The sequence below is a fragment of the Pleurodeles waltl genome, chromosome 1_1 (assembly GCF_031143425.1).
Source record: "Pleurodeles waltl isolate 20211129_DDA chromosome 1_1, aPleWal1.hap1.20221129, whole genome shotgun sequence".
NCBI lineage: Eukaryota > Metazoa > Chordata > Amphibia > Caudata > Salamandridae > Pleurodeles > Pleurodeles waltl.
Window position 1 is genome coordinate 1,002,093,609 of NC_090436.1, and position 12,401 is coordinate 1,002,106,009.

The 12,401-nt window shown below is 44.0% G+C and overlaps 1 protein-coding gene across 2 annotated transcripts in view; it reads right to left on the reverse strand.

Moving 5' to 3' along the window:
* Positions 1-12,401, reverse strand: part of LOC138291226 (albumin-like) — a 447,949-nt gene that overhangs the window by 102,136 nt on the left and 333,412 nt on the right. For both annotated transcript variants that reach the window (XM_069230303.1, XM_069230304.1), the window contains exon 11: positions 11,045-11,183. In XM_069230303.1, the coding sequence (XP_069086404.1) occupies positions 11,045-11,183 (139 nt within the window). The remainder of the gene's footprint in view (positions 1-11,044; positions 11,184-12,401) is intronic.

Here is a 12,401-nt window from a genome sequence, read left to right on the forward strand (position 1 = left end):
TAGGTCCAAGAAGTGGGTGATGGTAAGCCTGAGAAGAAAGCAATAAAGGTTTTTTGTTTATTTAGGCCTTGGAAGGGGGTTTGAGAGGGGAGGTGGTGTATAAATAATACTGAGAAGTGTCCCCTCGGTCACAATACGAAGAATATTAAAGAAAAGGAGAGGAGGAGGATGGAAGGAGGTAGAGTAAGGTGTTTAGAGAAACGAACAGTGATTATTACGTGGGTGTGAGCGAGTATAGGGGTAAGAAGAGGGCGGGACTAGGAACCTCACTAAAACGAGGGAGTAAATAATAATAGTAATGAGAGGATAAATAGAGAAAATAGGGAATGGAAATTGGTCGAGGTGAGAGAACACTCACTACTGCTTAAAGCCTTCTAATCTGCGGGTCTAACCTGTAAGGCCTGCGCGCCAGGAAGGTATTATATCAATGGGACGTAGTGAGGGAATACATGCTTTGTTCATGGTTTCGTGAGACTACGCTTTCCAGGAATGTTAGGGGCCTCAATTCACCAGCTAAGCGGCAAAAATGAAGAAATAACTGCTTGACCAACAATATGGTGTAGTGGCATTACAGGAGACCCATCTCAAAAGGGCTGAAGATCAGATTGAAACACAGGATGTACCCCTTGATCTAGAGGTCCTCCGCATTTACGAAGCACAATTGGGTTGCACTATTTTTCTATGAAGTTCCAGCCATTGGGGTATAAGACCGATTGAGAGGTAGGGTGGTCATGGTAAAAGGTTACATTTGAGGGAAATCTGCACCATTGCCGTATCCAATTCATCCAACAGTAATCAAGGTACCTTTGCGCACTCTGCTGAATCTAGTGGGAGGACTTGCAGAGGGTGAAATAATTTTAATTGGAGACTTTAATCTTACGTAGCACTTATGAATAAACAGTACACATCCACACAGATCCCTGACTGATAGATTCACAAAAGCAATTAAGTAAGCAATACTGGATCTAGGTCTGATAGATACCTGGCGGTCACTATACCCTACTGCAAAAGATTATACATTTTTTTCACATGGGCACCAAACATACTCTTGCCTACACTACATCTTCCTCAGTCAGACACTTACCCATGACTTGAAGGGGGCAACTATTCATCCAATCGTACTATCTGACCATGCCCAAATCTCAGTATCCTTAGATTGGGACAACCCCTCACCTAAACACAAACTGTTTTTTTTCCCTAGTGCACAAACTCCTGATAAAGTGATAGACGATGACCTGGGGAAGGGCATTAGGGATTTTTTTCAAATAAATCTCCCCCAAGACACTACGCCCTCAAACAACTGGGACACATTTAAAGCAGTAATAAGAGGTAAATGTGTGGCATTGATGTCCGCACTCAAAGGAAGAGGAAACGTTTGGCTCTGAAAAGGAATTGATGACATTGGAAGAGACGCATAAGAGTACATCAGTTATGACTCTCCAGCGCAAGGTGATGGCATTAAGCGGTGAGCTTAACGCTGTTTACACTAACAGGGACAAATTGAGGATTCTATGTCCAAAGCAAACATCCTATATTCATGGCAAAAAGGTATGGACCCATTTGGCATGGCAGCTAAGTGTCAAATGGGAAAAGGAATATATAGAGGGAATACTTAATGACTCAGAGGAACTAGTAGCCTCTGAAAAAGAGAAAGTAAGGCCCCCCAGTCTTGTGGGCGTGCTTGCTATGCTATGCTTGCTAATTGTTAAGTTATTGTAGAATGTAGAAATTTGCGGTGTATTATGATCTATTGTGCTGCGTTCTGTGTGATCGCCCGTGAATACTTTCCACGGGGCAGTCCCGGAGCCGCCGCAAACAGGGGCTGTGTTAATCTTATTACTCCCATCAGGGTGGTTATTATGTGCGTGAGAATTTGCTGTAATGTTCAACGGATATGCCTTCCATGGTTCGCCTTCAATAGAGTTAGGGGTGCAATGCTATCTGTTAAAATCGTCTCTCTAGGCTCTCCTAGTGGGTGGGGGTGTTGGGGCTCTCCTGGAGGCTGCTATCAGCACTGATGCGCTTGTACTGCTTGGGCTAAGGATACCAAGTGTTCTGCCCGCCCCCTCTTGGAATGGGGAGGGGGGGGCGAGGAAGAGACAGTGGCCGTCAGCAGGGTGACCTCCCCTGTTAGTTGCCTGTCCAGTAAATGTATAGTGTTCTAGACGATACGGTGTGGGGGGCGCAATGTGTATCTTCACGTTTGTGTGTGCCCGTCTTAGGGGGGCATACAGATGATTTGATTATGACTATGTTGAGGACCCCCCGTCAATAAGGTTGGGGGTGATGTTGTGTGTTACCCAGTGAGTCTGTTTCTATCTATTCCTTGTTTTTGTTCCTATGAGAAATCCTCTCCCTGCCCTCCCCTGTCCCCTCCCCCCCCCCAGCCCTACATCTGGGTCCGGATGGACCCGACTGCTGTGGTGGGGCTGGCAATCAGTGGGTGTGACTTGCCCTATACGTTATATTGCATTAGACAGCATTTAGTGGGCGTGTTTTTGACAGGCCCCCTCCCCCTTCTGGGCAAGCAGCAGATAGAGTGAGTGAGCATGTCACTTAGCTGTCCCAGGGTAAAGGGGGGTGGTTTAGGAGCAGGTTCTGATCCCCGATTCATCTGTTCTACTGTGGTATTAGTGTTCAACATGGTGGTCTTCTGATGATGGTTTCAAGGGGAAACAGGATTTGTCTCTGCCTGCATCTTGAGTGTGATCAATCACCGCTTGAAGGATGTGTATAACTACTTCATAGGCATGCTAACACAATTTGAGCCCTTTCAAATGCTCAAAATGAAGATAAGCAACATAGGGATGGATCCAAATCCCCTTGCCCTATTTCGTTTTTTAGATCATTTTTGGGATTTGCATTTGCTGTAGCAACAACTATTTCTAGCCACACCTACAATGAGGATAATTAGCTTTTTTTGGTCATAAGGGATATATATTAGCACACTGCAACTTCCACATAGACATATTAGGGGGCACTTTCAGTGACCAGAACACGCACAAAGTCACTAACATAGTGCGACTCCAATGGATATAAAAATAATGTGTCATAGTCACCTTCATCCACAAGAATGGCATCTGTCAGCACATCCCCACTAAGACACACACTTAGGTGGAACTCAGGAAGCAGAAGATCACACTGTTACTGACTCAGGACCTGATTACAAGTTTGACGGTCCTGTGATGCCATGTTGGAGGCATGAGCGCCAATGGGCTGGCTGAGCGGACAGCCGTATTATGAGTTGGGTGATAGAGCAAATACAAGACAGTCAGCGCACAGCTGCCTCCGCCAGGCAGCACAGGCCTCTGCAGTCCTCCAGAGGCGTAAACAGGCCGGCGAAGACCATGTTTCCCCTGGACCTATTACAAGGTTGCACACCTTCAATGTGACCACTGCGGACCAACCACCATGTACCAGAAGGTGGAAACGAGCAGTATAAAGGAAGACACTCACCCGCAGACAGCAATACATGTCTGGAGCCACCATGGAGCAATTCCAAAACATCATACCCCTGCTCTTGCTCACCGAAAGACTACAGATTCAACGCCAATGTGGACAACACCAACCGTAAGTACACAAACCTACATGTATTAATAACATGTACAACACTTTTCTACTGCTACCACACACATTATAGGGGGGGAATGCCAGGACCAGCAGCTACATCTATCTTTTCAGACACACACTTGCATACTGCAACTTAAACACACACGCATTCACAACATTCACACTTTGGCCAGGACACACACACTGCACAGCAATACCACACGGGTACACAACACAGGCTCAGGGACATAGAAGGCCACAAACATACAGACATAGAGCAAGAACAACACAACCAATGCACAAATACAAAATCAGCCCACAAACTCACACCCAACACTGGCCAGGGACTGGCCACACATACAACACACAAATACATCCATCGGCCATGGCACACACACAATGTCACAATCAAACAACCCTGCTATTGACACACACATCACACACACATACAACAATGGACCAACAATGCCATGCTCAATGCACGCAGAGACAATTCGACAAAAGACACAAATCACACCACCACAGCAACACCAGCATAGCTGTGATGGGAGCAGCAGGACCATACCTGGAGGGAGGCTGCACTGGGACACAAATCATGTTGAACAAGGCACCAAACAACATGCACACAACTGAATATCAGAGAGAAGCAATACCAATATTAATTGACTTGCACAGTCACACAATGGAAGAAGGGTATGGCAACAAAGCACACATTCCATGGGACATACCCCTACATCAAACAGCTGCAAGGGGGACACACCTACATGGACATATGTGGACTCAAAGGCAAAGTACCACAACTCAACACACTCCAAGTCTGCACTGACAAAACTCAAGAACGCACACACTACATGTAGACATTAGCCATGATGTGAGCTCTGGGGAGGGTGAGGTGGGGCACCACAAACATTCTTGTCGACCACCAGTTGGTACCTAGATTATATGGAATGTACCTTCCCCCTGAGGTTTTTCCACCTCTTCCTGATGTCGTCCCTTGTGCGTGGGTAGCTGCCTACAGAGTTTACTCTGTCGACTATCCTTTGCCACATTTCCATTTTCCTAGCGATAGTAGTCTGCTGCACATGGGCCATAAATAGTTGTGGCTCTACTCTAATGATTTCATCCACCACAACTCTTAACTCGTCATCTGTGAAACATGGATGTTTTTGTGGTTACATGGCGGTGGTTAAGGAGTGATGAGGGAAATAATTTGTAGGTTCTGTGGCTGTCTTTTGGAAGGCCTGGCTGTGTAACTCACAATACGGCAGCCTGTATGACTGACGCCATGGCAGTCTTTTGGTGGCCATTACCGTGGCGGTCTGGTGGTCAGACCGCCAAACTCGTAATGAGGCCCTTAGCCACTGTCATGGATGCAAAGGCACTCTAATATGGACACAGTGACACCTAGGGACATGCATCAGTGCACCACCACCCACCCAGACTCACTCAGGCACACTCAGGTACTATAATATGCACACCAGATGGCTGTCTGTGCACTGACACTCACCCAGACACACACTATGGGTACAATATCAAATTTGGAATATAGTATAAGTTAAAATGAGGAAAACAGGCTTATAGTGTTTTGAAAACAATGAAAGCAAAATGTTTCTAACCTAGACAGGTTTGGTTCACCATGTATTTGGATGCCTTTTTCAATATTGTAAAGTCTGGGACAGCACATTCCAACAAAAATTGGGAAGACTGAAGCATAACTGGGAATTGGAAGAAGAGTAAGGAAAGTTCTACCAGTGTGCGGTCACACTTTGGATACCAACCAGTGGCAAAAGGAAACATAATGAATTATCACATTAAACTGAAGTGAAGGCAAGAAAGAAAAGTGATAGTTACTTGCTTTGAAGTATTTACAATAGATTAAAAAAATATATAAATCTAGAGTCATGGGATTGTAAATCAAATGTATATTTTATACATCTGACTCAGAGTTCAATTTTATTTTTTTAAATGGAAGTTTGGGGCAACACAATGATGGAGTCATTTTAAAAAAGAAGATGCAGCTGAACAATGCTCCATGTTCTTTTTAGGGTAGCGAGTGCAAAGCGCTCTGTCCCTATTGTAATCTCTCTATGGGCTTGTAACCATGTCCATGTCATGCCCATCAGTTTGGTTGGTTCGCTGACTTGTCTTTTAAACTTTGCTTGTTTCATTAGTAAAAGGCATGCATACGTCATGCCTTTTTCGGTGTTTAGCCCTCCTTGAGTGCACCGGCCAACTACTGAAAACATATGAGGCTCCATGTTTTCTGTATGGTTTCTGGACTACTTTTTCTCTTTATTTCGTAGGCAGTGTGATCTCACTGGGCAGTAGTCGAGCGCTTTGCATAACATCGGCCCTGTTATATGGATAGTTGCACTTTTGCTGGTTAGATGGATAGTTGAAATTTGTCCGGTAACATGGATAATTGCACTTTTGCTGATGCATTTCTCTGCAAGCGAGCTTCTGTTTTCTTTTGTGTGTCTGCTTCGCGCTCACGGCGGCCGTCAGCTTGCTTATGTGAAACTGTTTTATTATTCATTTTCATTTTCAGTTTATGTGGCAAGAAAAGTTCGGTTAGGAGCTTGAAACGCTAAAAGCTCTAACTCGAGCAAACTCGAGACTCATTGCATTGCAAATGCTTGTTTAAGATGGTCACCACTGATAAGCTGGTACAGTGAAAGCATTTGCAATTGCTCATGTGTGAAAACCATAAGTTAGCTCCAAATCGAGAGTCACAGGTACAACAAAAAATATTCTGTGACATTAGTGTACAATCAAACAGGGCTAGTGGCAACCTAAGGTCTTTAAATACCATCTCTAGAAAGAAAAAAAATGAAAGTAATGGTATAGTTCTGCATTCTTATATCTCAGCCATAATATCTATTTATGTAAGTCAGCCAATGTTTGTGGTATTTGAAAGAGGTTTTATTTTTTTTTAAACAAAAAAAAGATTATGAGGACGTCCATGGATTGTATTCAGCTGTATAGTAAAAAAAATATGTCTGCAGGTATTTTGTCAAAAGGTCACAGTCTATAACTGACTGCAATCACTGTAATGGTGCCACTTATTTTTTTGGGAGAATTAGGGCATCCCTCACCCCTAACCCCTCCCGAGACTCATATGTTGACAGGCTGCGTCAAACTGTATCAGCTCATAGTGTGCTGAACAAACTCTGAAAAGGTGCCTGAGTGAAAGGTTCAGTTGTTTGATTGATAATTTATCCTGAGGTGAGTTTAGGAACACGTAGCGTGGTACTTGGCGTGCTGGTGCCGCCGCAGGTTTCTGAGCAGCGCTTTGAGCACCGGCACTTATTAGTCTACAATTTAAGCACTGGGATGAATGGTATCTTTAAAAAATCGTACAGCTGAAGAAGCGCTATTTAAAGCGGACTTTAAATGCATTGGCTGCTTTTGGCAGGCAATGTAGCTGCATTTGTTGACATACGTAAAGTAAACAACAGAACATATCCCAAAAACATGCAGAAAGCAATAAGCAATTTAAACACAAGGGAGCAAAACACAACAAAACAGTCAAAACAAGTTACACAACAACCATAGTACAGCACAATACTAGATTGCAGTAAAGCAGCACAATAAAACACAGTTGAATAAAAAATGCAGAAGAACATCCACTTCAACAAAATCGCAGACAACAAATATGCTTAAACATTGTTATCACACATTGCCATCTCTTTATTTCATAATGCAGTGGGAAAAGGTGTTGGCACTAAGCACTATATTAACTAACCAGCAAGAAAATTAAATATTTTGCTTTTCCCCTTGCACAAAACTGATGAACAAAATTACAATAAACTTGGGCACAGATTTATTTATTCGAACGCCACATTAGTGTCATTTTTTTATGCTAATGTGGCGATGGAAGGGCAAAAACGCCACAGCATATTTACAATGTGGCGCAATGCTTGCACTGCGCCACTTTGTAAACCCTTGTGCCACATTATGCCTGCGCAAGGCATAACGTATGCAAGGGGGGCGTTCCCCCACTAGGGGGGCCATAACAATGGTGCAGAGGAATCTATGAGATTCCTTTGTGTCATTTTTATCAGCTAAGTGCAGACATTAAAATGAGGCTCCCATTATGTTCAATGGGCCTCTGGGTGCTTTGCAAAGCACCGCACTAGCGTACAAACTTATGACGCTCTTCACCCTGACTACTGCCATTTTGCGCCGTATTTAAAATACGGCGCACATATGGCGGCATTAGGGAGTGCCATGGACGTAAGAGAAGTGGCGCTGCACTAGGTGCAGCACCACCTTTCATAAATATGGGCCTTGGTGTGAACTTTATTTAGAATAGGTTCTTATTTTGGTTTAGTGTCAATCCTTTGGGGTGTTTCCTTTCCAAAATGGTTTCCATTTGAGAATTTCTCGCCATTTGAGAAGTTTTAATTTGGGAACCCTGTGCATAATGTTTGAAAGAATAAGGCCCTGATTTATACTTTTTGGTGCAAAACTGCACCAAAAGGTTTAGCATCGGCTTGCACCATTTCTGTGCACCAGCTGGGCACCATATTTATAGAATGGGTCAAGCCGGTGCAAAGGGTAGACTAGCAGAAAAAAAATGACTTTGGTCAGGTGGGGGTGGTGGTATGGAAGAAGGGGGTTTTGCACCAAAAAATGACGTTAGGCAGGTTAGAGTAAAAAAAATGACTCTGACACAAAACCATCCATACCACATGACTCCTGTCTTAGAAAAGACAGGAGCCATGCCAACCACCCCAATGTCCAGCACAGGGGACCAGGGTCCCCTGGGCATGGCCATTGCACCCAGTGCCATGTAAGGGGGCCAATTTCAGGGGCCCCAATGGCACTTTAAAAATAAAAATATATATACTTACCTATACTTACCTGGGATGGGTTCCCCCATCCTCCGTTGTCCCTCTGGTATGGGTGGGGGTGTCCCTGGGGCCTGGGGAGGGCACCTGTGGGCTTATTCCATGGTGTTCCATCATGGAAATAGGCCCAAAGGTCCCTTAACGCCTGCCCTGCCCCAGTCGTTAACAAATGGTGCAAAGCAAGCTTTGCACAATTTTTTTACCCCTCCTCCCCCATGCGTGATTTTTGCACAGGAGGACAAATAAGGCACTAGGGCTTAGAGTAATTTTTTGCCCGGCAACGCCTACCTTGCATCTCATTGATACAAGGTAGTTTTCCACAGGCAAAAAATGACTTTAACTCCAATATTTTGGCGCTAGACATTTCTAGCCCCAAAATATAAATATGGAGTTGTTCGGGCCAGATTTGCGTTACAAAAATGAAGCAAATACAGTGCAAACAGAGTATAAATATGCCCCAAGTGCTGAGGCCTAATGTTTTCTTCAGAAGCCAGTGGCTGGTGCTATTGATGGTCAGGGTGCCAAATACCAAGGCTGTGTATTTGATTCTACATCAATCTTCTTTGGACTACCACTAGACACACTCCGCGCCTTTACCTAACTTCAGCAGTTTTCTGCTTTCACCCTTTGTCATCGTTTTTTCATCTTTCACACTTCTGCCTTCTTTGTACCTTGTGTGCTTTTCATTCTTTTGCTGTAGGTCAAAGTCTCATAAGGGAAATATGTTGTCCCCAAAAATGAGTGCCATGGACCCCACCTGCAACTACAAGCTCAAATTAAGCACTATGTGAAGCACAATTCAAATTTACAACCAGTTCTATTGGTGACTGGAACAACTGTTCTTATCAACCATTTTGGCTTTGTACAGCTTTTCTATCAAAATGTTGAACCTCGTGATCTGATTGCCTTGTTAGTGCACCATGAACATTTTCATCCAACTGGCATTTCCCCATTTGCGGCTTTTAGAATGCAGTATTTGGCAATCAATATTAGATATACTATGAGAAATAAAGAGTAAATTCAAACCCAATAGAAGCTGCTGGGGCACCTCGTGGATTTATATATGTCCCCCAAATAAAGAAAATTGATGCAAGGTCCACCAAGATCCATCTCTGCAGGACAGATTCCATAACTGTGGATCTGCCCAGTAAGCTAGAAATGATAGTGATCTCTGGCCAGCAGATTATAATTCTCTTGGAGCAGAACGTTCTGAAACAAAGGCTCCTTTATTTGGAATTCGAGCCCCCTTACCAACTGCCTCAATACTGAATTCTTGAAATTCAGGGAAGCCCAAAAACTGCTTGTTTTTACCACATCTTTGGACCACTCCTGAATTGGTGGTTCCTATTTCAGTAAAAAGTCTTAGACCTTAGGTTTCAAGAGAATGTAATGATCCAATTCCAGATCTTATGTAACCCCTTTGCTTCCTAACCATGAAGCTTTCTCGGGGCTGTTAAAGCACTACACATAAAACGTAAATACATTAAAATTAAATTGAAAACAGATTTTTCCAGAATCACAGGCATCCACCCCCCTGAAAGATGTCAAGCAGCAGTCGAGAAGATTCCCACCATTTTGTCTTTGAAAACAAACATAATTTCTGACTAAGCCAAAATATATATTTTATTCTGTGTAGTATAATTTACTGAAATGAGTGGAGACTGCCTATGTGGATTCAAATCATTGAATAATAGTGACCTCTGAATGCAGGCTGTAAACGTTCACAAAAAAAGAGGCTATCAATTGTGGACAGCTGAGTGTGTGGGGGCTGTGGGCACTGGGGAAGCAACCAGTGGCCGCACAGTTGGCTGCATATTCCCTCCAAAGTCCCTGTGTCTACTTGCCACTTTTTGTAGAATAGTAACCTTTAGCCTTAGAAGCGACAAGGATCAAAATGCAGGAACACTTTGACAGCAGACGCCGAGCACGAGGTCATCTGACCCTTCTGGCCTCCTTTCCTTTGTGTATTGCTGTGCACACTGAGACAGCCTGCAGATTCAAACTGCACTAAAATGAAAGAGGCAGGTTTTGTGTGCCTCACTGTACATGGCTGCTTTGGTTTGTACCCAGTTTGTGCACCAGGCAATGGCATAGAACTTGCCTTCTCTCAGCACTGCACTGCAAGAAGTAAGAGTTCTGGTGCAAGAAGGCCCGTGGATACACTTGGAGTATTTCTGACTTGCAACCTGGTGAAAAACCTCTTGTAGGAGCTTTCTTCAGCCTTGTAAGAGCCTCGTGAAACCATGTCAGTTCTCGGGTTTTAACCATAAGCACAGGCACCTATTGGTCATTGTTACTTGTTCATATGAGTTTTTTCAATGTATTATTTGATTGTATATATATGGTGTAAGTAGATCACTATATGAAAGTCACTCTTCCAGTTAATTGTAAAATAGAGGTCATGAAAGCAGTGGCGTACCAAAACTTGAGCATCCCTCCACCCCTTCCTCGCAAAGTCCCTGGATTGGCACCCCTCCTCCCTGGATCCAGTCAGGGGCTTGCCGCCTCTGCACGGTGTGGAGTGCTGAGGGGGCCCCTGGGGCTTAGGGGGACCTTTGTGGCGTCACTGCATTATAGAAAATAGTTTGCAACCAAGTGAAAACAGTAAAAAAAGGCAATGGGAAAAATAAACGTGTACTTACTCCACTGTCAAAGCAAGACATCTGCGCTCCTTCTTTCACTTTGCAGCAGGCATCTGCAACTTCAGTCATGGATTGTGATACTTCAATCAGTGATTTGGATTCTAACTGAGGAATTGTCTTTGTGTATTGAATCAAAAGCCTAAAATGGCAATTAGTTAAATGTGAGATTCTTGACTGAACTTACACGAAAACCAAAGTGTCATCTTGAGCATTTTTGTTGGGCCCTGAGCAATACATATTTTGGGGCCTCGGGCTTAGAACAACTTTCAATGTATCACACACTTTCAAATAATTAAAGTCCGCACTATGCCTAACAATGCTGAATTATACATTGAGCTTTCAGAAACAGAAGAAAGCTCAATGTGCAAGCTAAACAGTACCAAAAGAGAGCTTTATCGAGTACAGATCAAGCCATTTGTGTTTTAGATAGAAACTAGATACGTTTTGTGTTGTAAAATGCATTTTTATGTGGAATTGAGTGTCTAAACAGCTTCTTCTTAAGAATGTAAAGACTGAGGGCCTCATTACAAGGCTACCGGTCTTGAGACTGCCAGCCTCGCAGTGGAGGTCAGACTGCCACACTTCAGGTGGTCTGACAGCCACATTATGACCGTGGCGGTCAGACTGCCGGGGGACCAGCGTCTTCGCCAGGAACATGGTTTCCGACGGGCTGACAGTGGTTGGCCTTGTGGTCATCCATGGCGGCACTGAGTTCAGCACAAGTCCCCTTTCCATCAGCCTATTCATGGCAGTTCAACCGCCATGGAAAGCCTGACGAAAAAGAAGTGCTGGGGGTCGACCATGTAGTGGGTAGTGCAGGGGACTTTTCAGACAGTCCGCATTCCGAGGGTACTGTTGTGCTATGGCCTTGGCCCAAGCAATTCTGTAGCCCTGTTCCTGCCAGTCTGACTGGCGGGAACATCATAGTACAATATTCCCACCAGTCAGTCTGGTGGGAACATCGTAATACGACTGGGGGTGAGACTTCCGGGTTGAAGGCGTCTCATCCCCACAAGTTTGGCAGTCGGCTCATGCGACCGCCAAACTCATAATGAACCCCTCAGTAAGGATGATTTGGCTGTTTTTAGTGGACGGAGGATGCCATTAAAATAAAAATAATTTGTAGTTTTAATTCCTAGCTATCCATAATCACACATAGATTTTCCTTCGTATCTGACTTTTTTCTCTGCAACAGAGAAAAAAGTACTGCAACAGGATTTTCACAATTCCACTGAGTAAAATTTGACACTTTTCTCATAAATTCTCTTCCCATTTTGTCACTGCTCTCCTCTTTCTGTGTACAGTTCCCTTACTAGTCAGCAACTTCCAGCTCTCCTGAGTGAGGGAAATGGGAAGT